The sequence below is a fragment of the Saccopteryx bilineata genome, chromosome 2, assembly GCF_036850765.1.
Source record: "Saccopteryx bilineata isolate mSacBil1 chromosome 2, mSacBil1_pri_phased_curated, whole genome shotgun sequence".
NCBI classification, from domain to species: domain Eukaryota; kingdom Metazoa; phylum Chordata; class Mammalia; order Chiroptera; family Emballonuridae; genus Saccopteryx; species Saccopteryx bilineata.
In genome coordinates this window covers 173,205,834-173,229,140 of record NC_089491.1, presented here as the reverse complement: position 1 = coordinate 173,229,140, position 23,307 = coordinate 173,205,834, and the positions used below count along the sequence as shown (strand labels likewise).

General features: G+C 47.4%; 1 protein-coding gene and 1 long non-coding RNA gene across 4 annotated transcripts in view; one reads left to right on the top strand and one right to left on the bottom strand.

The window, feature by feature from the left end:
• The window catches only part of EIF4B (eukaryotic translation initiation factor 4B), a 46,564-nt gene extending 31,324 nt beyond the window's left edge, over window positions 1–15,240 (top strand). The window contains exons 9-15 of one of the 2 annotated variants that reach the window (XM_066258627.1): window positions 2,387–2,615; window positions 6,343–6,440; window positions 10,633–10,846; window positions 11,403–11,458; window positions 12,034–12,139; window positions 12,424–12,496; window positions 12,739–15,240. In XM_066258627.1, the coding sequence (XP_066114724.1) occupies window positions 2,387–2,615; window positions 6,343–6,440; window positions 10,633–10,846; window positions 11,403–11,458; window positions 12,034–12,139; window positions 12,424–12,496; window positions 12,739–12,819 (857 nt within the window). In that variant the 3' untranslated portion in view covers window positions 12,820–15,240. Of the gene's footprint in view, window positions 1–2,386; window positions 2,616–6,342; window positions 6,441–10,632; window positions 10,847–11,402; window positions 11,459–12,030; window positions 12,140–12,423; window positions 12,497–12,738 lie in introns of both variants that reach the window. The other variant, XM_066258626.1, reaches the window with a different exon arrangement.
• Window positions 15,031–23,307, bottom strand: part of LOC136325001 (uncharacterized) — a 16,670-nt gene continuing 8,393 nt past the window's right edge. For both annotated transcript variants that reach the window (XR_010729179.1, XR_010729178.1), the window contains exon 6: window positions 15,031–16,236. This is a non-coding gene — a long non-coding RNA (uncharacterized lncRNA). The remainder of the gene's footprint in view (window positions 16,237–23,307) is intronic.

The window sequence follows — 23,307 nt, the reverse complement described above, 5'->3', positions numbered from 1 at the left end:
TTGATGCTTCTTATCTCTCTCCCTTCCAGTCTGTCTGTTCCTCTCTCTGTCTCTGTCACAAAAAGGGAAAAAAAAGACTAAGGTGTACTTTGAAGCTTTTATAGTCTTCCCCAAACACTGTCCCAGTCTTAGAACTTGCATATGAATAAATCTGTTGTATAAAACTTAGTATATTATTCTTCCTTTATTTTTTTCCAGATTTTATTTATTGATCTTTTTTTTTTCAGAGACAGAGAGAGGGATGGACAGGGACAGACAGACAGGAACGGCGAGATGAGAAGCATTTATCAGTTTTTCATTAAGCATTGCGACACCTTAGTTGTTCATTGATTGCTTTCTCATATGTGCCTTGACCGCGGGCCTTCAGCAGACCGAGTAATCCCTTGCTCGAGCCAGTGACCTTGGGTCCAAGCTGGTGAGCTTTAGCTCAAACCAGATGAGCCCTTGCTCAAGCTGGTGACCTCGGGGTCTCGAACCTGGGTCCTCGGCATCCCAGTCAGATTCTCTATCCACTGTGCCACCGTCTGGTCAGGCTCAGATTTTATTTATTGATTATAGAGAGAGAAGAGAGGGAAAGGCTGCAGGTAGGAGCAGAAAGCATTAACTCATAGTTGCTTCTCATATGTGCCTTGACAGGGCAAACCTGGGGTTTCAAACCAATGAAGTCAGCATTCCAGGTCAATGCTCTTATCCACTGCACCTCCACAGATCAGGCACCTTTTTTTTTCAAGTTGAGAGTGGGGTGGGGGCAGGACAGACAGACAGGAAGGGAGAGAGATGACAAGCATCAGCTCATAGTTGCAGCACCTTAGTTGATTGCTTTCTCATATGTGCTCTGACTGGGGGGCTCCAACCAAGCTAGCAACCTTGAGGTCTTGTCTGTGAGCCCGCGCTCAAGCTGGCGACCTTGGGGTCTCAAACCTGGGTCCTCTGCATCCCAGGCCGACGCTCTCTCCGCTACGCCACCGCCTGGTCAGGCTGAACTTTTTTTTTTTTTTTTTTTTTTGCATTTTCTTTTGCATTTTTCTGAAGCTGGAAACAGGGAGAGACAGACAGACTCCCGCATGCGCCCGACCGGGATCCACCCGGCACGCCCACCATGGGGCGACGCTCTGCCCATCCTGGGCTTCGCCATGTTGCGACCAGAGCCACTCTAACGCCTGAGGCAGAGGCCACAGAGCCATCCCCAGCGCCTGGGCCATTTTTGCTCCAATGGAGCCTTGGCTGCGGGAGGGGAAGAGAGAGACAGAGAGGAAGGTGCGGCGGAGGAGTGGAGAAGCAAATGGGCGCTTCTCCTGTGTGCCCTGGCCAGGAATCGAACCCGGGTCCTCCGCACGCTAGGCTGACGCTCTACCGCTGAGCCAACCAGCCAGGGCCTGAACAAGATATTTTTATTCAGTAGTTTATTGTAGTTGAAAATTTCTTCCCAGCTAATTACTGCTCACAAAATTTAGGGGGATATTTCAAAATGATTATGAAACAATAAAATATCCCCTAATTTTTGTGAGCAATATGGTAATTGTGATAAATGATGAGTTTACTGTGTAAATTTTTACTGTATTTAGTTTTTTTCCCCCTAGTCTGATACTGCAACATGGATGTGGTAGTAAGAAAACGATTGCTTGAACTTAATTATTGAAACCAGTTTTTTTTTTTTCTTTGAGAGAAAGAGAGGGACAGACAGGAAGGGAGAGAGATGAGAAGCATCACTTCTTCCTTGAGGCACCTTCGTCGTTCATTGATTGCTTTCTCATATGGGCTGGGGACTGCAGCCAAGCCAAGTGACCTTGGGCTTCAAGCTGGCAACCTTGGGATTTCAAACCTGGGTCCCCTGCATCCCATCCCAAGCTGACACCACCTCCTAGTCATGCTCAAACCACTCTTTTCTTTTTCTTTCTTTCTTTTTTTTTTTTTTTCTATTTAGTGAGAGGAGTGGAGGCAGAGACAGAATTCTGCATGCACTCTGACTGGGATCCACCCAGCAAGCACACTAGGGGGCAGTGCTCCATTGCTCAGCAACCAAGCTTTTCTCAGCACCTAAGGTGGAGGCCATGGAGCCATCCTCAGTGCCTGGGGCCAGCTTGCTCCAATCGAGCCATGGCTGCAGGAGGGGAGGAGAAGACGGGTGGAGAAGCAGATGGGTGCCTCTCCTGTGTGCCCTGACCAGGAATTGAACTCAAGACATTCACACACTGGGCTGACACTACCACTGAGCCAACCAGCCAGGGCTGAAATCACCCATTTTCTGATCTCCCTTCTTACCTTCTCTGCTGGATTGACTAGGCCACTAATCTGAATCCCATGTAAGAGCTTTGCCATGAATCTGGCTTTCAGCAATCAGCTTCTGATTTTAAAAACTTATTACCTAGATTTCTGTTTAACTTAGGTCCCCTCCAAAGACCCAAACTGAATCTAAAGCCTCGGAGCACTCCTAAGGAAGATGATTCCTCTGCTAGTACCTCCCAGTCCAGTCGAGCAGCCTCTATCTTTGGAGGGGCAAAGCCTGTTGACACAGCTGCTAGAGAACGAGAAGTAGAGGAGCGGCTCCAGAAGGAACAGGAGAAACTGCAGCGGCAACTGGATGAGCCAAAACTAGAGCGGCGGCCTCGGGAGAGGTGAGGTCATCTTCAATTTGAATTTCCCACTTTTAAATAACAGTGGTTCTGATGGGAGCACTTGAGAAATTTTGGGGAATGTTACTTGTTGTCATCAGCATTTAGTGTACATGGCTGGAGCTGCCAGGTGGTCTGTAGCACAGTATGTAGACAGTTTAACCAAGTTAAGAGTCATTACCTTTCCCTCAGAATTTTGAAAAGGCCTACTTGGTTTTACCTGCAACAAATATAAATTTGTGGTGTTTTAACACAGGAGTCAGCAAATTATGATCTGGGCTCGTTTTTATGATTGTTTATCTGGGCCTTAAGAAATTTTTGCAAATTCTGCTTTAGTATATGACGTAAAACCCCACCATGGTAAGGTGAGTTGTGTAAGGTATTTTTCCCCGCCGCCGAGAAGGAAGGAAGGAAGGGGCCGGAGCCACAAAGTGTGGAAAAATAAAAGGCTTTATTGAGTGCAGACCGTATCTCGAACTATGAGGTTCCCTGGCCCCGAGGAAAGATGGAGGCCAGGGAAGTCGCATGGGGTGACCCGTGTGGGAGATACCTAAAGGGTCCCTAGGGTGGTTGAGCTAATTGACGTGGTAAAATCTCACTGGCTGGCAGACGGTTGCTGTTTTCCAAAGGACTCCTGGGAAGTTTCTTTTGGGACGCTTGGTTGTGGGCGGTCCTAGCCAAAGTTCACAGGTCTGACCTTTCCCCATTATCCACGGACCTTACATTCTGACCTGTTGTGTTAAATAGACTAAGAGGCGCCGTTTATTCGTCTGGCTTCCTTAAGAGTAATACGGAGATTTGCAGGGTCCAGCCTTTTGGTGAGCTGGAGATGGATGGAGTCCAGTGGTTCTGACTGCCAATGGTCCTGTAAAGAGGCAAGCTTGAGGCAAAACTGCATGTCAGGAGTGGTGTAAAAAGGGGAAAGGAAGGGGTCCCATCCATTCCCATAACCGAGACCTGTGAGGGAACTAGAGATCCAAAGTGTGATGGCAAAACAGAGAAGGTAGCTCCCATGTCCACAAGAAATGAGATGGACTTACCCACTTGTTGCAGCATACCCTGGGTTCTCCGAGTCCAGGCCTAGGAGTTTGAGCGATGTGCCCACATGGCTGGATTGGCCTTCTCATTTGGGCGGCTTGTCCTCCACATAGAGGCGCTGAGGAAAAACCTGTTGCCCAAAGGAGCAATCACTCCTCCAGTGACTGGGCTGCTTGCAGTCAGGGCAGGACTCAGTGGGCAGCCGCAGGCAGGGGCCCTGCCGGGACCAATGGTCCTGCTTGCCACACTTAAAGCAAGCTGCTGGTGGGGTTTCTCTTCATGGCTTGGATTTGGATCGGGCACTTCCTGTGTCTTGCCTCTGTTGTTCTACTGGCCTCAGGGCTGCCACAAGAGCCGGCATTTGGAGCGTTACCTTCTGCTGCATGCGGGCCTGGCGAACAGCCTTGGCCTGTTTCTACTAGTTGGAACCGTTAAAAACTAAATGCCATGTTCACAGGTCCTGGATAGGAGTTTGGGAGTTGAGAATAAGAGGAGGAGGGCTCGTGCGGAGCCCAGCACCCAGATCCCTCAGGAAACGCTGGAGCCAAAGGCAGGACAGGGCCAGAACTTCCTGCAAGAAAATTGGGGTTGGACGTCCTGAAAACCGGTGTAAGAGCCAATGCCAGGCTGAGAATGGCCTGACGGAGGAGGGGTTTAAGAACACGGGAGAAGGGAAGGGCCCCTGACCAGCACGGGAGGAGAAAGAGAGATGGTAGTGATGAATAAGAAACAGGATTTTGCAAAGGAAGGGGAGTGAGCTCTCAAAGGGAAGAGACCCAAGCACAAAAGAGGTCCGCAGAGGGACCAGAGAAAAGTCCTGAGAGAGGGGCACCCCCGGGGGTCAGACAGGAGGGAAGAGAGAGTTGGGAGTCTGCGGAGAAGGAAAGATTAGGAGTGGAGGTTTTAGGTGAAGTTTCTCTGGCCAGAAAATGGGCCTGCACAGTGGAACAGGCAGCACAGAGATTAAGGACGGGTGCACGAATAATTAGAAGCCGTGTATGTAAGAGATCTCCAATCAGTTCCCAGCTTTATTGGCAATAGTTAAATTGGTGAGGGTGTTAAAACCGAAAGTCCCTTCAGGAGGCTAATTGAGTGGGTTCTGTGGCCTGGCCACAGCAGAGAAGAACAGTTTCTTCTTCTTTAAGGAGGGAGATTCCTGTGCCCCCACAGCCGCCCTTAGTCCTCGGAGTGGTCAGATTTGAGTATCCGTGTCCTAAAAACTCAAGGTCTGGCCACAGACGGAAAAGGTAAAATGGATGAGTTCAGGACGTCTCCACAAGCACACTCACTCGGAATGGAAAAGACTTCCCTGACGTAGCTACGGTTTCGGACAGGAGTCTCTGCGGGAAGAACTGAGGGGAAGGCTGGAGGCAGGGGACTTACCGTACCGTGCGCTGAAGTGTGTGGAAGGTCAGAGATCCTGGTTCTTTCTCGGAGGGGACAGGAAGAGGAGCGGTCCTTGCGGACTTCAAACTCCTCCCGGGTTTTCAGCACCAAAATGTAAGGTATTTTTCCCCACTGCCGAGAAGGAAGGAAGGGGCCGGAGCCGCAAAGTGTGGAATAACAAAAGGTTTTATTGAGTACAGAGCGCATCCCGCCCTACGAGGCTCCCTGGCCCTGAGGAAAGATGGAGGCCAGGGAAGTTGCAAGGGGTGACCCGTGTGGGAGATATTTAAAGGGTCCCTAGGGTGGTCGAGCTAATATGACATCGTGAAATCTCACTGGCTGGCAGACGGTCGTTTTTTTCCAAAGGGCTCCTGCAAAGTTTCTTTTTTTTTTTTTTTTTTTTTTTACAGAGGCAGAGATAGACAGGGACAGACAGACAGGAACGGAGAGAGATGAGAAGCATCAATCATCAGTTTCTCGTTGTGCGCGTTGCGACTTCTTAGTTGTTCATTGATTGTTTTCTCACATGTGCCTTCAGCAGACCGAGTAACCCCCTGCTGGAGCCAGCGACCTTGGGTCCAAGCTGGTGAGCTCTTTGCTCAAGCCAGATGAGCCCGCGCTCAAGCTGGCGACCTCGGGGTCTCGAACCTGGGTCCTTCCGCATCCCAGTCCGACGCTCTATCCACTGCGCCACCACCTGGTCAGGCATCCTGCGAAGTTTCTTTTGGCGCACCTGGTTGTGGGCGGTCCTAGCCAAAGTTCGCGAGTCTTACCTTTCCCCATTATCCACCGACCTTACAAGTTGGATTTACCTCTTTTCAGTTTACTAGTGATGTAGAAAAATGTTTTCACTTTTGTAAGTATAGGCTATGAACTCACTTTCTTTTCTTTTTACATATGTGTATGTTTGTTATACTTTGTTACTTCAGGATAGAGTCATTAAAAAATATTTATTAAGTGGTGACATTGGCTCTAGTAGAGTAGAAATCTCTAATAATGATATTGGAAAACTAGGCTTACTTTTGAATGACTTGCAGAATTGTGTTACCAGTAAAGGAAGGCAGTGTTGTAGACTATGTACGACAATGTTCTTAATGTTAGCTAATACTTGCTGAAGTATTTAGAGCCAGTGTCTTAATGTCTGCAGCTTTCAAATGGTTTATGGGAAAAGAGAGAGATGCATACACCTGCACATAGATAAAGCAAGTGTAATAAAATACGAGTGATGGTCCTTGAGGAGTCAGCATGGGTTCAAAGTAGCCTTTACTAGGCTGAACATAGGTATTTTGTTGAACTTCTTATACAGACACCCAAGCTGGCGAAGTGAAGAAAATCAGGAACGCGAACGGTCAAGGACAGGAAGTGAGTCGTCACAGACGGGGACATTGGCCACATCTGGCAGAAGTAAGTCAGACCAGGGTGGTATCATAGTGTTGCCCTTTCCCATAACCTGTCGATAATGAAATTATACAGAGACTTTGGGTTATTAAATCTAGTCATGGGCTTTTTTATTTGGGTTAGCCTGGATCTGAGTTTTTCATCTCCTGCTCTAAACAGTCTGAGAAATGAGCACCAGGCCTGACCTGTGGTGGCACAGTGGATAAAGCGTCGACCTGGAAATGCTGAGGTCGCCGGTTCGAAACCCTGGGCTTGCCTGGTCAAGGCACATATGGGAGTTGATGCTTCCAGCTCCTCCCCCCTTCTCTCTTTCTGTCTCTCTCCTCTCTAAAAATGAATAAAATTTAAAAAAAAAAAAAAGAAATGAGCACCAGAGGGAAACTTAGATGATGTGTTTAATAGTTTTTTTTGTTTGTTTGTTTTTTCATTTTTCTGAAGCTGGAAACAGGGAGAGACAGTCAGACAGACTCCCGCATGCGCCTGACCGGGATCCACCCAGCACGCCCACCAGGGGGCGATGCTCTGCCCACCAGGGGGCGATGCTCTGCCCATCCTGGGCGTCGCCATGTTGCGACCAGAGCCACTCTAGCGCCTGAGGCAAAGGCCACAGAGCCATCCCCAGCGCCCGGGCCATCTTGGCTGCGGGAGGGGAAGGGAGAGACAGAGAGGAAAGCGCAGCAGAGGGGTGGAGAAGCAAATGGGCGCTTCTCCTGTGTGCCCTGGCCGGGAATCAAACCCGGGTCCTCCGCACGCTAGGCCGACGCTCTACCGCTGAGCCAACCGGCCAAGGCCAATAGTTTTCCACTAAAGAGTGTACTTGACTGTTACATTTGTCCCTTCATTTTATGTGTTGACATCTCAGGGTGTTAGGTTTGTTGTTTTTTTTTTCAGAACAGTCATAGTCCTATAGCTAGCTCACTCTGCTGCTCCCAGGGCCAGTCTTTTGTATGTCTTGTATGACCAGAGTGGTGTCTCAAGTGACAGTATTCTGCTTATTCTTCCTTCCTTACTTGAATTTACCAATTGCAAACAAGTATGTTTATTGTTTTGGAAATGAAAAGGTTCAATTATAACATTTCCCTTCCCTTATTGTGAGCCAATGGTTGGTTTGTTTTTGTTGTTTTGGGGGAGGGGGTTTTGGTTTGTTTTTGTTTTTTCCTTTAGTGAGAGAGGGACAAATATGAGAAGCATCAGCTCATGGCTGTGGCACCTTAATTGTTTAATGACTGCTTTCTACTATGTGCCTTGACTAGAGTAGAGTTCCAGCCAAGCCAGTGACCCTGTGCTCAACCTAGGTGAGCCCACGCTCAAGCTGGCAACCTCAGGGTTTCAAACTTGGGTCCTCAGCATCCTAGGTCAACACTGTACCCACTGCAGCAGCACCTGGTCAGGCTAGCCCAGTGGTGTTTTTTTTAAGGCTTCTCTTCCCACCTCTAAATTGAATTATACTTTTTTTTTTGGTATTTTTCTGAAGTTGGAAATAGGGAGGCAGTCAGACAGACTCCTGCATGCGCCCGACCGGGATCCACCCGGCATGCCCACTAGGGGGCAATGCTCTGCCCATCTGGGGCCTCGCTCTGTTGCATCCAGAGCCATTCTAGTGCCTGAGGCAGAGGCCACAGAGCCATCCTCAGCGCCTGGGCTAATTTTGCTCCAATGGAGCCTCGGCTGTGGGAGGGAAAGAAAGAGAGGAAGGAGAGAGGGAGGGGTGGAGAAGCAGATGGGTGCTTCTCCTGTGTTCCCTGGCCGGGAATTGAATCCAGGACTCCTGCACGCCAGGCCGACCCTCTACCACTGTGCCAACCGGCCAGGGCCTTGAATTATACTTGAGCATTTCAAAATATGGCTTGAAGGCTAGGGTGATTTGGAAATAGTCGTCCACGTATAGAAGTTTTCTGCAAATTATTCATACTGGAGTAGACTCTTAGTAATGGGATATCATGCCTCTTTATACCCAAGGCAGGAGTGTGATGATTGGGTTGATTTGTAGTCCTAATTCTGAACAGCTTGCACTTATAATGTTAAAGGAATCTGACAAACAAGCCTTTTTTTTTTTTTTTTTTTGACAGAGACAGAGAGAGGGATAGATAGGGACAGACAGACAGGAACGGAGAGAGATAAGAAGCATCAATCATCAGTTTTTCGTGGCAACACCTTAGTTTTTCATTGATTGCCTTCTCATATGTGCCTCGACCACGGGCCTTCAGCAGACCGAGTAACCCCTTGCTTGAGCCAGCGACCTTGGGTCCAAGCTGGTGAGCTTTTGCTCAAACCAGATGAGCCCGTGCTCAAGCTGGTAACCTCAGGGTCTCGAACCTGGGTCCTTCCGCATTGCAGTCCAACTCTATCCACTGCACCACCGCCTGGTCAGGTGAAAAACAAGCCATTTTTAAGGAGACATTTGGTGCCCTTTTTTTGGAGAGGGACAGACACAAGCTGGAAGGTAAAAAGCATCAACTCTTAGTTGCTTTTCCTTTAGTTGTACATTGATTGCTTCACATATGTGCCTTGAAAGGGGTCACACCAGTGTCCCCTAAGACAATGACCCCACATTGACCAGGTGGCATTCAGAGCCAGCAACTGGCAGCCTCAGCTTTCTGGGTCAATGCTTTATCCACTGCGCCACCACCATTCAGGCTATTGGGTGCTTTAAAAAAATACATGAGGCCCTGGCCGGTTGGCTCAGCGGTAGAGCGTCGGCCTAGCGTGCGGAGGACCCGGGTTCGATTCCCGGCCAGGGCACATAGGAGAAGCGCCCATTTGCTTCTCCACCCCTCCGCCATGCTTTCCTCTCTGTCTCTCTCTTCCCCTCCTGCAGCCAAGGCTCCATTGGAGCAAAGATGGCCCGGGCGCTGGGCATGGCTCTGTGGCCTCTGCTCAGGCGCTAGAGTGGCTCTGGTCGCAATATGGCGACGCCCAGGATGGGCAGAGCATCGCCCCCTGGGGGGCAGAGCACCGCCCCTGGTGGGCGTGCCGGGTGGATCCCGGTCGGGCGCATGCCGGAGTCTGTCTGACTGTCTCTCCCTGTTTCCAGCTTCAGAAAAATGAAGAAAAAAAAAAAAAAAAATACATGAGTTTTTTTCTAGTTTTCATGTATTGTGTTTTCTACAGGTGTTGAGCCTCTAAGTTGATCAGTGGTTTCTGGAGTTTGAGGTTTCAACATAGGTCCTACTGATTATATATCATTCTCCAAGTATATCATTTTAATTCTGAGACTAGAAAGCCTATAATCCTAAAATAAATAATACTCATTTCTAGGAAAGGTCGGATGGCTATCCATAGAGTTATTTTTCTTATTTCTCTTGTATCAGTAAAACATTTTCACAAAATGACATTTGAAAACCACTGCCTTAAGGGTAATTTCATAATTTAATGAGCCTGCCTTGGCCAGGTAGCTGAGTTGGTTAGAGTGTCATCCCAGTACACCAAGGTTGCAGATTTGATCTTTGGTCAGGGCACATAAAAGAAGTAACCAGAGAATGCACAACTAAGTGGAATAACAAACTGATGCTCCTCCTTCTTTTTCCCCCCTTTCTTCTCACACTTTCTTCCTCTCTTTCTCAAATCAATAAATTAATATTTTCAGGAGCCAAATTAGAGTCTGTATTTAAGAAAAATAATAGAACCAGACCAGGTGGTGGCACAGTGGATAGAGCATGGGACTAGGATACAGAGGACCCAGTGATCACTGGCTTGAGCAAGGGGTCACTCACTCTGCTGGAGCCCCAGTCGAGGCACATATGAGAAAGCAATCAATGAACGTTTAAGGTGCTGCAACGAAGAATTGATGCTTCTCATCTCTCTCCTTTCCTGTCTGTCCCTCTCTGTGTCTCTCTGTTTCACACACACACACACACACACACACACACAAATAATAGAGCCTGACCAGTGGTGGTGCAGTGGGTAAAGCATTTGATCTGGAACACTGAAGTCACTGGTTTGAAACCCTGGGCTTGCCCAGTTGAGGTACATATAGGAAGCACCAACTTATAGTAGTGCTTCTCCTCCTACCCCCCCCCTTCCTTTCTCTCTGTCTCTCATCTCTCTCTACAAATCAATAATTTAAATCTTTAAAAAGAAAAATAACAAAGCAGTAAATATGGGTGGGTGGGCTGTTTCCCATTCTGTTGAGATCCTAATCAATGGTTGTACTAACAGCCTTTTTTTCTGATAATCTGACCTCACTCTGACTTCACAGATGCGCGAAGGAGAGAGAGTGAGAAATCTCTAGATAATGAAACACCCAGTAAGGAGGAAGATTGTCACTCTCCAACTTCTAAGCCTCCCAAACCTGAACAGCCTCTAAAGGTAATGCCAGCCCCTCCACCAAAGGAGAATGCTTGGGTGAAGCGGAGTTCTAACCCTCCTGCTCGATGTCAGAGCTCAGACACAGAGCAGCAATCTCCTACAAGGTGAGTCAGCTTGGAAACGTAGCAGTTGGTTAGCTGTAGAGTCTTAAATATTGTGACATTGTGATGGAAAGTGTCGTATGCGAAGTTGGCCTTCGATAGCATCTTACAGTGTCTTTCCTCTCGGTTCAAACTCGGTGGTATCCTACAGCTGGCTCATAAGTGCCAATTGTTCCATTTTCTAGAGTTTTGATAGCTGCTGGTTGACATCACTTTGGTGACTCAACATCTGCAAATACTATAAATTAGAAAACCCACAGCACCCACATGTTGGCAATATATTTTGGGGGGTCACTTTACGTTTCTAAGTCTTAGGGATCCTCATTTTAAAAATAGAGAGTAATAATAACCTTGCATAATTGTGACAAGTCTAAAGGACATGGCATTTAGTGTTCAAATAATTGCTTTTGTTGTTTCTCCTGTGTGTTAATATTCCATGGCATTAAGTATGTGTTGTTTTTTGTTCTCTGTAAAGCTTACTCACTTGTAGAATGATGATGTAAGTTTCTCTCTTCCTTCCTAAGACAGCTGATGATGTGATTACATGTTTTACTTCTAGTGGTGGGGGTAAAGGAGTCCCAGCTCAACCATCTGAAGAAGGACCAGCAAGGAAAGGTAAGACCAAAAGGGAAATAGGTTTTTTTCACCTGAAGGCCAATTTAAAAGCCTATACAGGAGTCATGAAATACTGAGCTTCAGTGTATTTTGCACCAGTTTTGTGTTTAAGGTTCTTAGATTATCTACTTTTTCTTGCCAGTAGAGGGCAGGAGTGGTCTCTTTGGAGAGCTCACAGCGCCCTGCCCTTTCCTGGTAGAACATTTCTTGGAGGGAGTGAGTAGGAAGGAAATGAACATGTCAGTACAGATTAGGAATGTCACCATCTCAAAACCGTCTGCTGTGCCTCGTCGTAGTTCTTACTGCTATGTAGTTTGCTATTCATGATGGCGTAACCCTACAGTGGAACTTTTTAGTGGATCTTATTTGGTGGTAGGTGGGTATGTGTGTGGGTGTGTGATAAATATAGAGAGTATGTGGGAAGAAGGGCTTAGGAAGGAAGTCTGAGTTGGGGTGAGGTTTAATTTTCCTTAGTGCATATGAGCACATTTCTCTCTAGCCCTCAGGAAACCTAAGAGAGGGAGAGTAATTATTTTACTTGCCTTCAATTTATTTTTACATCTCCACTCAAGCAGATGAAAGTAAAGTGGATGGGGTGAGTATTCCAAAAGGCCAAAGTGGGAACTCCAGCCGTGGTCCAGGAGATGGAGGGAACAAAGACCACTGGAAGGAGTCAGATAGGTATGTGTGTGCCCTCTCATCTCTCATTTGTAACTTTCATTGGTGCTAGACACACACGTCTTTGTAATGAAGAAGTTTTTGGTTCTCTAAGCATTGCCAGATCTAGTATGAACAAACTAAAGTCACCCAGTATGGACAGTTACAGTCCTGAGACCCTAGAAATAACAAAATGGCCAGCAGCAAGGACTTTTGACTGGAGGTGCCTGTTGAGTGCCTCGGAACCACTTATGGGTGTTGGGAGAGTCCTCTCCTAAAGGTGTGGTCTTATACTCACGTCTCTGCAGGAAAGATGGCAGAAAGGATCAAGACTCTCGATCTGCACCTGAGCCAAAGAAACCTGAAGAAAATCCAGCCTCTGTAAGTGTCAAAGGTTTGCCCTCAGTTTCCCTATCTTTACTATTCTCATTCCTTTACAAGGTAAGGGGTGGTGTGTAACTTGGGTAAGAACACACCTGCCTCTGGCAGCTCCCCCTGCCTGTGGAAATGCTAATGAGCAAGCAAGAGGTTATGGTCTGGCTAAAGTGTCAGTACCCTGTTTCTTGGACTTTTGTGTAATAATTCAAAGGCCTTGATCATTTTACCACTCTTGTCTGTTATAGAAGTTCAGTTCTGCAAGCAAGTATGCTGCTCTCTCCGTTGATGGTGAAGATGAAAATGAGGGAGAAGATTACACCGAATAGACTTCTACATCCTATGCTTTCTCTGAGTCTCTCTATCCTGGAACATTCGAGAGCAAATCAAACCTCTATCCAGACAAGACAAAATAAAACTCACCATCTCCTGGAGACCTTTTTTAAATTTTTTGTTTTAATGAAAAGAAATTCTTTTGCATGCTGCTGCAGCCTTTGAAGTATTGAACTAACTGGAGAATTGCCAACATAGCCAGAGAGAAAGACATTTTTTAGCGGAAGAGTTGTGCATTTTTATGACACATGCAGCTGCCTGTGTGATTAGTGCCTGGGGCCCTCTGTTTAAGAAAATGACAATGACGATGATGCAATGTCTGGAACCTGGTTGGGCAGTGGGGCAGTTGTGAGGAAGAGTGTGAGGTCTCTATCTTTAATTCTTTTTATCCCCTAATGTGGCATATATGAATTCTCAAACCTGAATAAATTCTTCATCCTTGGAAAGGTAGGTTTAGTCTCTGAAATTTTAGTCTCCAGGAGGCTGCCAGCCCCTCCTCTTATTGAATTCTGAGTTACTGGGGCCAGCCTAGGAGGAATTCCTTCATTTTTACCCCCTAGGGGGGTATCTGGGAGTGAGTGTACAGGCCACTAAAGAATAAAAGACTGCTGGGTGACCAAAATAATTGGGAAAATCGTGGTTTGAAAAGAAGCTTTGGGAGGTGGGGGTGATGAATTATTTTGCACCAGTAATGGGGGAAGATGGTATGACCTCCAGTAAAAACATGAATGGTGACTTCCTGGAGCAGGAAGCATTTAGGGGGTGTGGGAATTCCCAAGTCAATTATGTGTCCTGGTTTCACCCTTTCTTAAACACAATCCTTTCTGAAAGTTCAAATATATCCACATTCTGTTGAAATCTTGAAGCTTTAAAAATTTACTCTTATTGTCTTGTGTTCCTCATGCTACTCTTTCCCATTACCTCCCAAAAAGCAGCTTCTGTTTAAGCCATACTCGGTCTCATAGGCATACTGTGTCAGCCCCTGGGTGCTGTCAGATGAGGAATCACTGCTTTTCCCAAGTAAATCTTGGCTCCTTCATCTTTTGACTCTCCTTCTAGTCCCTCCTGCTTCTGCTTCTTTGACCCCTTTTACACCTCAGAAAACTCTAGATAATGGTCTTAGGTGGTGAGTGAGGGTGGATAAGTAGGAACAGTTAAATTGGGAGCCCTCTTGTGACTTACTGGGTATCTTGTTTTGTTTTGGGTTTTTGTGTGTGTGTGTGACAGGGGAACAGATAGGGACAGACTGACCAGAAGGGAGAAAGATGAGAAGCACCAATTCTTCATTGCAGCACCATAGTTCATTGATTGCTTTCTCATATGTGCCTTGACCGGGGAGCTACAGCAGACCAAGTGACCCCTTGCTCAAGCCAGCAACCTTGGGCTCAAGCTGGTGAGCCTTGCTCAAACCAGATGAGCCCACACCAAAGCTGGCGACCTCGGGGTCTTGAACCTGGGTCCTCCATGTCCCAGTTTGACGCTCCATCCACTGCTCCACCGCCTGGTCAGGCTCGTTGGGTTTTTTGTTTGGGGCTGTGTGTGTGTGTGTGTGTGTGTGTGTGTGTGTGTGTGTGTGTGTGTGTGTGAGAGAGAGAGAGAGAGAGAGAGATTTGGCCTTTTTTTTTTTTTTTTTTACAAGTTTCCTTCTCTCCACCGAAATCCCACATCAGTATTTGGATTTATATATAATGTGACCTAGACCAATGTGTGGTTTGGGGTTTTGTTTTTAGTTCCCCTTGAGAATAAATGATAATGGAGAGAACTATTTAACAAGGTCCTGGTTTCTCTTGCGTCACAGTAGCTTAACCTTGCCTTTTTTTATGTGCACCCTTGTACTGTCAGTTCAGTAGGTGGTATCCTTATGGCAGTGTTGGTACCTATGGAAAAATGACAGCTTGGTCTCTTGTTCACAAGCCCTTCTCCCATCAGTCCTAGGTTAGACCCTGTCTAGTCATGCAGGGATGTTGGCTTGAGTACTGCAGCAGTGGACATAATGATTTACCCAATGACATAAAGGACTTAGCCAAGTAAAGTAACTTTAATAATTGGCTTGGATGGTTAGTAGCTAGGAAGTGGCTTTTAGAGAGTTATCCAAGGTTGAAAGGTTTTTTTTTTTAACCATTTGCTGTAGATGATGAAAAAGTAGGGTTTGCCCTCTTCCAATCTACTCCTTCCAAATAGTTGTATCCAAAAAACGTGGTTTTCTCCCCACTCCCCTTACCCTGTCCCCCATTGAAACAGGAACAGGGATGTATGTCCCACTCCTCAATACATGTAAAATTTGTATAAAAGTATCTTCTATGAAAATTATTTGTAATCTGTAGAGTTACTACCTGGGAGATGTCTTGAGATTGTGAATCCCATCCTTTGGGTTGTGGGTGTTTTTGTTTCCTCCAAATAAATATCTTTAAAGTTCATTTTAATGCTGAAATTCTTTTTTTATTATTATTAAATTTAATGCAGTGACATTGATAAATCAGGGTACATATGTTGAGAGAAAACATCTCTAGATTATTTTGACATTTGATTGTGCTGTATATCCTCCCCCAAAGTTAAATTGTCTTCTGTCACCTTCTATCTGGTTTTTTTTGTGCCCCTCCCCTCCCCCTAATGCTGAAATTCTTTGACAATACATTCTATGCTCCCAGTCCTTTTTTTTTTTTTTTTCCCTCCCCACTGACATTCTGCTACCCTGCTTTCCTATCTTTGGGTACTATTTTGTGCAAGTACAGAGGATGAGGTTACAAGGGGAATTTTCATTTGAGGCCCAAGATCTGGAATTCACATCAACTTCCTTCCAGCATGTTTGCCTGGTGTCAACTAATAAGTCATTTGAGCTTTTATGCAGTCATTTTCCTATGCTGTTTGACTAAAATGAAGTGGGAGCTTCGAGGATAAACCCTCATGTCCTTCAGGCAGTGCCTCCGTAAATATCAATCCTTCAGCAGGGGAGATGCTGCCTCTGCTTTTCCGACTTACACTGCACAGGCAGAAGGGAGTCCAGGTTACCACTTCAGTCATCACTCACTTGGTGGGCGTTTCCCAAACAGCAGGGACAGACTGTTTATTGTTGCAAGGCAGGAAAGGTCAGGACAGTGGTAGAGAATCCTTAAGGTCACAAGGGGGTGGAACACAGAAAGCCAGGAAACCTGTCAACAGCTTGGAGCCAAGGGGAAATAAAAGGACTTCGGAACATAGTTACACAAATGGTTTTGCCCTGGGGCCATCTGCTTGACCTCAAAGTTGAGGGGTCAGAGGCTCTGTGCAGCCTGTCTGTGTAGGTTAGGTAGGAAGGGAAAAGGCCCTGCCAGGCTGCCTGTGGACCCTACAAGGCAGTGTTTGCTTCACCACAGGAATCCGTCTCCGTCATACTCTCCAAGCCTTCGTTTCCCCTCGCTGTGCAATACTGAGGTCTGGGTAAAGGATGGAAAATGGAGAATTAAAGTGGGAAAGGCTGCCCTGGCCGGTTGGCTCAGTGGTAGAGCGTCGGCCTAGCGTGCAGGAGTCCCGGGTTTGATTCCCAGCCAGGGCACACAGGAGAAGCGCCCATCTGCTTCTCCACCCCTCCCCCTCTCCTTCCTCTCTGTCTCTCTCTTCCCCTCCCGCAGCCAAGTCTCCATTGGAGCAAAGTTGACCTGGGCGCTGAGGATGGCTCTGTGGCCTCTGCCTTGGGTGCTAGAATGGCTCAACAGAGCGGTGCCCCAGATGGGCAGAGCATTGCCCCCTGGTAGGTGTACCGGGTGGATCCCAATTGGGCACATGCGGGAGTCTGACTGCCTCCCCATTTCCGAACTTCAGAAAAATACAAAAAAAAAAAAAAAAGTGGGAAAGGCTAACAGCTTGAAGGAGGTTCATGTCCGTTGAGCACAGAATGGGTAGGTAAGAAGGAACTCCCTCTGCTGTTTTGCAAGAGAATCAAGTCAAGGGAAAGATAGGTGCTGGTATGCCCCCCCCCCCCCATCTGCTCACTGGTGCAGTAGAAATGAACCTCAGGACTGATAGATATTGTAAATTCCAAACTGCCCTCTTGATGTTCTGCTTATCTGTCAGACCTCACCCTTACTGAACTATTGCCCCTGAGACAAAAGGAATTCCAAAAAGCTGAGAAGCTGCTCCAAGGAGGGGCTCCAGACATACCAGGACTTTTGTCTCAGTATCCCCTCAGGCTCTCCCAAACACTGTATAACTCACCCCTAGTCTGTAACCAGTGCTCTTATCCAGGAGAAGTGCCCGGCAGGGTTCCTTTCTTCCTTTCAATAAAGCCTGTTACTCTGGTCTTTCAGACTCATCCATGGATTCTTTTTTTTTTTTTTTTAAAGATTTTATTTATATATTATAGAGAAGGGCGGGGGGAGCAGGAAGCATCAAGTCCCATATGTGCCTTGACCAGGCAAGCCCAGGGTTTTGAACTGGCAACCTCAGTATTTCCAGGTTGACGCTCTATCCACTGCGCCACCACAGGTCAGGCACTCCCATGGATTCTAACAAGGACTAGTCAGCCTGACACAACCTGCTGCAAATCTTGAGCAGTCCAGAAGGGGGCAGGTATGGCATCCTACCTTAAAAGGATCCATTTCAGGTTGGTTGGGGCCCATGTGTATAACAGGCCACATAGCCTAGTTTCACCTATAGAGAATCAAGCACTAGGCACTAGGCAGTGGTTCTCAAAACTTTCTGAAGTCGGGGTGCATTTAAAATCCTAAAAATAGCCTGACCTGTGGTGGTGCAGTGGATAAAGCGTCGACCTGGAAATGCTGAGGTCCCCAGTTCGAAACCCCTGGGCTTGCCTGGTCAAGGCACCTATGGGAGTTGATGCTTCCAGCTCTTCCCCCCTTTCTCCCTCTCCTCTCTCTCTCTCTCTGTCTCTCTCTCTCTCCTCTCTAAAATGAATAAATAAAATTAAAAATTAAAAAAAAAGCCCTGGCCGGTTGGCTCAGCGGTAGAGCGTCAGCCTGGCATGCAGGAGTTCCAGGTTCGATTCCCGGCCAGGGCACACAGGAGAAGCGCCCATCTGCTTCTCCACCCCTCCCCCTCTCTTTCCTCTCTGTCTCTCTCTTCCCCTCCTGCAGCCGAGGCTCCATTGGAGCAGAGATGGCCCCGGCACTGGGGATGGCTCTGTGGCCTCTGCCTCAGGCGTTAAAATGGCTCTGGATGCAACAGAGCGACGCCCCAGAGGGGCAGAACATCGCCCCTGGTGGGCATGCGGGAGTCTGTCTGACTGCCTCCCCGTTTCCAGCTTCAGAAAAATGAAAATAAATAAAAAGGCCCTGGCCAGTTGGCTCAGCAGTAGAGCATCAGCCTGGCGTGCGGGGGACCCGGGTTCGATTCCCGGCCAGGGCACATAGGAGAAGCGCCCATTTGCTTCTCCACCCCCCTCCCCTCCTTCCTCTCTGTCTCTCTCTTCCCCTCCTGCAGCCAAGGCTCCATTGGAGCAAAGATGGCCCGGGTGCTGGGGATAGCTCCTTGGCCTCTGCCCCAGGCGCTAGAGTGGCTCTGGTCGCCACAGAGCAACGCCCCGGAGGGGCAGAGCATCGCCCCCTGGTGGGCAGGGTATCGCCCCTGGTGGGCGGCGTGCCGGGTGGATCCCGGTCGGGCGCACGCGGGAGTCTGTCTGACTGTCTCTCCCCATTTCCAGCTTCAGAAAAATACAAAAAAATAAAAATAAAAAATAAATAAATAAAAATAAATTTTAAATAAAAAAATAAAATCCTACAAATAATTGTAGGTGCACTATATACAAATTTCTGAAAAAATACGTTATAATACATCAAATATTAAAAAATAAAGTCCAAGTGTGCTTTTATGGTAATTAAACAATATGACTGTAAAGCCAGATGCCATGGCTGCCATCACAGCCGCCCGGCCCATGCAGGTTCGCATTGGATTCAGACAGTTGGTAAAGAAACAACGGTGCCAAAAACTGATGGCCCATTTTCTTTAATCCTAGCTTGCACCCAGCGGGCAAGTAAAAAACACACACTGGGCTCCAAAATCCACTCACATTCAGTGCTCACAAAGCTACTGACTTATCCGAGTTCCCTAGAATCAAAGGTTTCTAGCTCACCAGACTTATTCACCTCTGTTCCCCATCTCCTCCCTTCACTCTGCACAAACTGGCTTCTCACTCAACACTCCACCATCTTGGCTGCTTCTCCTGGCCTCCTCCACGTGGCCTTTCTCTGCTCTCTTCTCTGCTCTCTCCTCTAATGATAATCTCAGGAACCAAGAGAGCAAGCTCGCCTGACCTGTGGTGGCGCAGTGGATAAAGCGTCGACCTAGAAATGCTGAGGTCGCCGGTTTGAAACCCTGGGCTTGCCTGGTCAAGGCACATACGGGAGTTGATGCTTCCAGCTCCTCCCCCCTGTCTCTGTCTCTCTCTCCCTTTCTCTCTCCTCTCTAAAATGAATAAATAAAATAAAATTTAAAATAAATAAATAAAAGAGAGCAAGCTCCTATTCTGCCCCTATTTTATAGTGTAGAAATCCAAACCTTTAATCCAATATACAAAATAGGGAAGTCTCTAATACAAAGTCACTTCTCTGAGGTATGATGGAATTGCACCACCCCACATCAAAAAGGGTGGGAAAGGCTTAGTCCTAAAACCAAGCCCCAGGCTACAAGGATCCTGCCTGCCCACAGCCCGCCCCCAACACACATTAATATCACCTGGGCGACAGCCTCCACGTGAGCAGCGCCATCTTTAACAAGTGAGTATAATATATTTTATCTGCCCAACAATTAAATTTACTTTTTTTTTTTTGTATTTTTCTGAAGTTGGAAATGGGGAGGCAGTCAGACAGACTCCCACATGCGCCCGACCAGGATCCACCCGGCATGCCCACCAGGGGGCGATGCTCTGCCCATCTGGGGCGTTGCTCTGCTGCAACCAGAGCCATTCTAGCGCCTGAGGCAGAGGCCATAGAGCCATCCTCAGCATCCGGGTCAACTTTAAATTTATTCTGACATTAAAAAACATTTTTATGTTATTTTTTATGCTTTTTAGAATTTGTAAAAAAGGAGTTAAAAGATTTTAAAAAACCAAAAGTTATCTTTTTATATATATAGATATATTCTTAGTAAGATTTAGTAAATTTGGCAGGTCCCGGTGCGAATGTGTTAAGTTTTTTCATTCTTGTGTTTATGAGAAACATGAGTCTTAGTGATTTCTTCAATGTTTAGGCATATATTTGAAAGGCAAACTCTTATTTCCTCATCAATACATTGAAGAATTCCTCTCTTTTTACTTTTGTGTTGAGTGCAGAAAACCCCCACCATACATATCATCTTAACTTTACACCAAACAAAGGATAGAAGAAACTTGCCTCCAGTCTTTCCGGAGAACATGGAGGGTTGTGTAAATAATCCAGCACCACAGCTTAACAGCCTTTTGCAACCTAACCAGGCAAGTGAGGTGGGGGTTGGGCAAACTGTCAGCTTACAGCCAATTCCCCACACTGTGGTCCCCCAAAAATCTAAACTCCAAAAACCCTGTTGGTTTTTTGGTCCCCAACAGGCACTTTTTCTCTGGAATACCATAGGACACAACTGTAAATCTTCTAGGGCAGTGGTCCCCAACCTTTTTTGGTTTAATGTCAGAAAATATTTTCACGGACTGGCCTTTAGGGTGGGATGGATAAATGTACCACATGACCAAGACAAGCATCAAGAGTGAGTCTTAGACAGATGTAACAGAGGGAATTTGGTCATTTTTTAAAAATAAAACATTGTTCAGACTTAAATATAAATAAGACGGAAAAAATATGTTATTTATTCTTTCTCTGCAGACCAGTACTGGTCCACGGCCCGAGGGTTGGGACCACTGTTCTAGGGCACACCAGTGCGCCCTGGCACACACTTTGAGAACAACTGCACTAGGCTGTGGATCTCAAAGCAATGAGGGTCCCACTTAGTGCTGAGGGCTTCACCTCAAGTGCTAAGTGAGCTCACAGCATGTTTCACAGGAAGTGGGAGAGCTACACATCTGCTTCTGGAAAGCATTGTTCTCAGCAACCATCGTAGCCCCTAGGGTCACAAGTGAAGAGGGGATTTGCCTTTCCTTATCCTCCCAAAAAGGTTTGGAAGAGGCAAGCTGTGCTGCTTCCCACCCAGCTGCAGCTACGTTGGACAATATAAGCTCTTTCCTCAGCCAGGACATCTGCCTCGAGTCAGCTCTGCTCTTTCCCTAACTCTTCTGGTTGTCAGCGTCCAGCCGTCCACTGAAGTTCTCCTGACCTAGTGTTCTTCCAACCCGCAAAGACCTCCTCCGAGTCTCCCACCCCATGGATCTCAGAACATGAGACCATGGAAGAAGGTGTTCAGCCTTCTGTGCCAAGATGGGCTGTCCTCTGCATAATCAAGGTAAGAAAACCTACATGGAAGGAGGGTGCGGTGCTCCTGAAACTGTCACCTCTTCTAACATCACCCTGGCTTTCTCCTCCCTCCTCATCTTTGTGCAGCTCTTGATCTGCCTGACTTGCCCCTATGCCACCCATTTTTTTTTAATTTATTTATTAATTTTTAGAGAGGAGAGAGAGAGAGGGAGAGAGAGAGAAGGGGGGGAGGAGCAGGAAGCATCAACTCCCATATGTGCCTTGACTGGGCAAAGCCCAGGGTTTTGAACCGGCGACCTCAGCATTCCAGGCCGACGCTCTATCCACTGCGCCACCACAGGTCAGGCTTATGCCACCCATTTTTTTTTTTTTTTTTTTTGTATTTTTCTGAAGCTGGAAACAGGGAGAGACAGTCAGACAGACTCCCGCATGCACCCGACCAGGATCCACCCGGCACGCCCACCAGGGGGCGACGCTCTGCCCACCAGGGGGCGATGCTCTGCCCCTCCGGGGTGTCGCTCTGCCACGACCAGAGCCACTCTAGCGCCTGGGGCAGAGGCCAAGGAGCCATCCCCAGTGCCCGGGCCATCTTTGCTCCAATGGAGCCTTGGCTGTGGGAGGGGAAGAGAGAGACAGAGAGGAAGGAGGAGGTGGGGGAGGGAGAAGCAAATGGGCGCTTCTCCTATGTGCCCTGGCTGGGAATCGAACCCGGGTCCCCCGCACGCCAGGCCGACGCTCTACCGCTGAGCCAACCGGCCAGGGCCATGCCACCCATTTTTATTTCACTCCCACTAAGCCACCTCCTGTGTATTTTTTCACTCTCAACCTCTCATCAACTTCCTTTCTGCAGCCTCTTTCCTCCCTGGTCCCCACACTAAGCAGCCATCAAGTCTGAGCTGGTAGTTCAGTTAACCATCTTAAGAACCTCCCAATTCCTTGGCACCTCAAAAGGGGGTCCTCTTTAGGTAGCTCTAGCCTCCAGCTTCAGTGTGGGGCTCTAGCCCACCCATTGCTCTGGCTGAGTGCCTCTTGGCTGAGTCCCTGTCTCTCCTTTGGTACCTTTATATATACCTCTTAGCGTGTATCCCTGGGCCCAACCTAATGAACCCTGGGAAGGCCAGAAATAACTAGTGTATGCTCCAAAGAAATAACAAATTTTCTTATCACCTATATCTTGATTACATAATCAAATCTTGCCAAAACACAGTGACCTTCAGCCCTTCCCCCACCCCAATAGCCTCTGATCCCTGTTGCTCTCCTGACTCCCGCCCATCCTCCCAATCTCTTCCCTCCTCAATTCCATCCCAATCTCCCAACCCCTCCTCCAGAACCCAGTGACTGCTCTAATCTCTGAGAACACCGACTCAGCCAACAGCAGGAAGGCCAAGGCTCCTTCGTCGTCGCAGCAACAGTTATCCCTCCCAAATGTCAGTCTCTAGGGCAGGGGTCCCCAAACTACGGCCCCCTGAGGCCATTTATCCGGCCCCCCGCCGCACTTCTGGAAGGGGCACCTCTTTCATTGGTGGTCAGTGAGAGGAGCATAGTTCCCATTGAAATACTGGTCAGTTTGTTGATTTAAATTTACTTGTTCTTTATATTTTAAATATTGTATTTGTTCCTGTTTTGTTTTTTTACTTTAAAATAAGATATATGCAGTGTGCATAGGGATTTGTTCATAGTTTTTTTTATAGTCCGGCCCTCCAACGGTCTGAGGGACAGTGAACTGGCCCCCTGTGTAAAAAGTTTGGGGACCCCTGCTCTAGGACATACACATTGTCCCCATGTGCTGCTTCACAGCCTCTTCCCTGCCACCAGATTGGAATCAGGTGCCACACCCCCTCCTAATCAGAACCAGACTTTCCAGGCTTTGCCAAAGGCAAGATGAGCACAGAATGGATGGAGGGATGGATGGCCTTAGAACTGATGGTACTGGCTTCTCTGAGCAGACATTGGGCATTAAGCCCTAGGCACTGGCTCCTCAGAATCCGCCTCTCCCTCTCCCTCTCCGCCCGCCCTTCACTGTCTGCCCTCCCCCGACCTGTTTTCATCATGGAAAATCTAGTAGGGAGGGGAGGAAGGTAGAAAGTTTCAGGAAGTGTTCACTGCTAAAAAGCATTGGGGAATCTGGAAATAGAAATAGACTCAGAGCTTCTA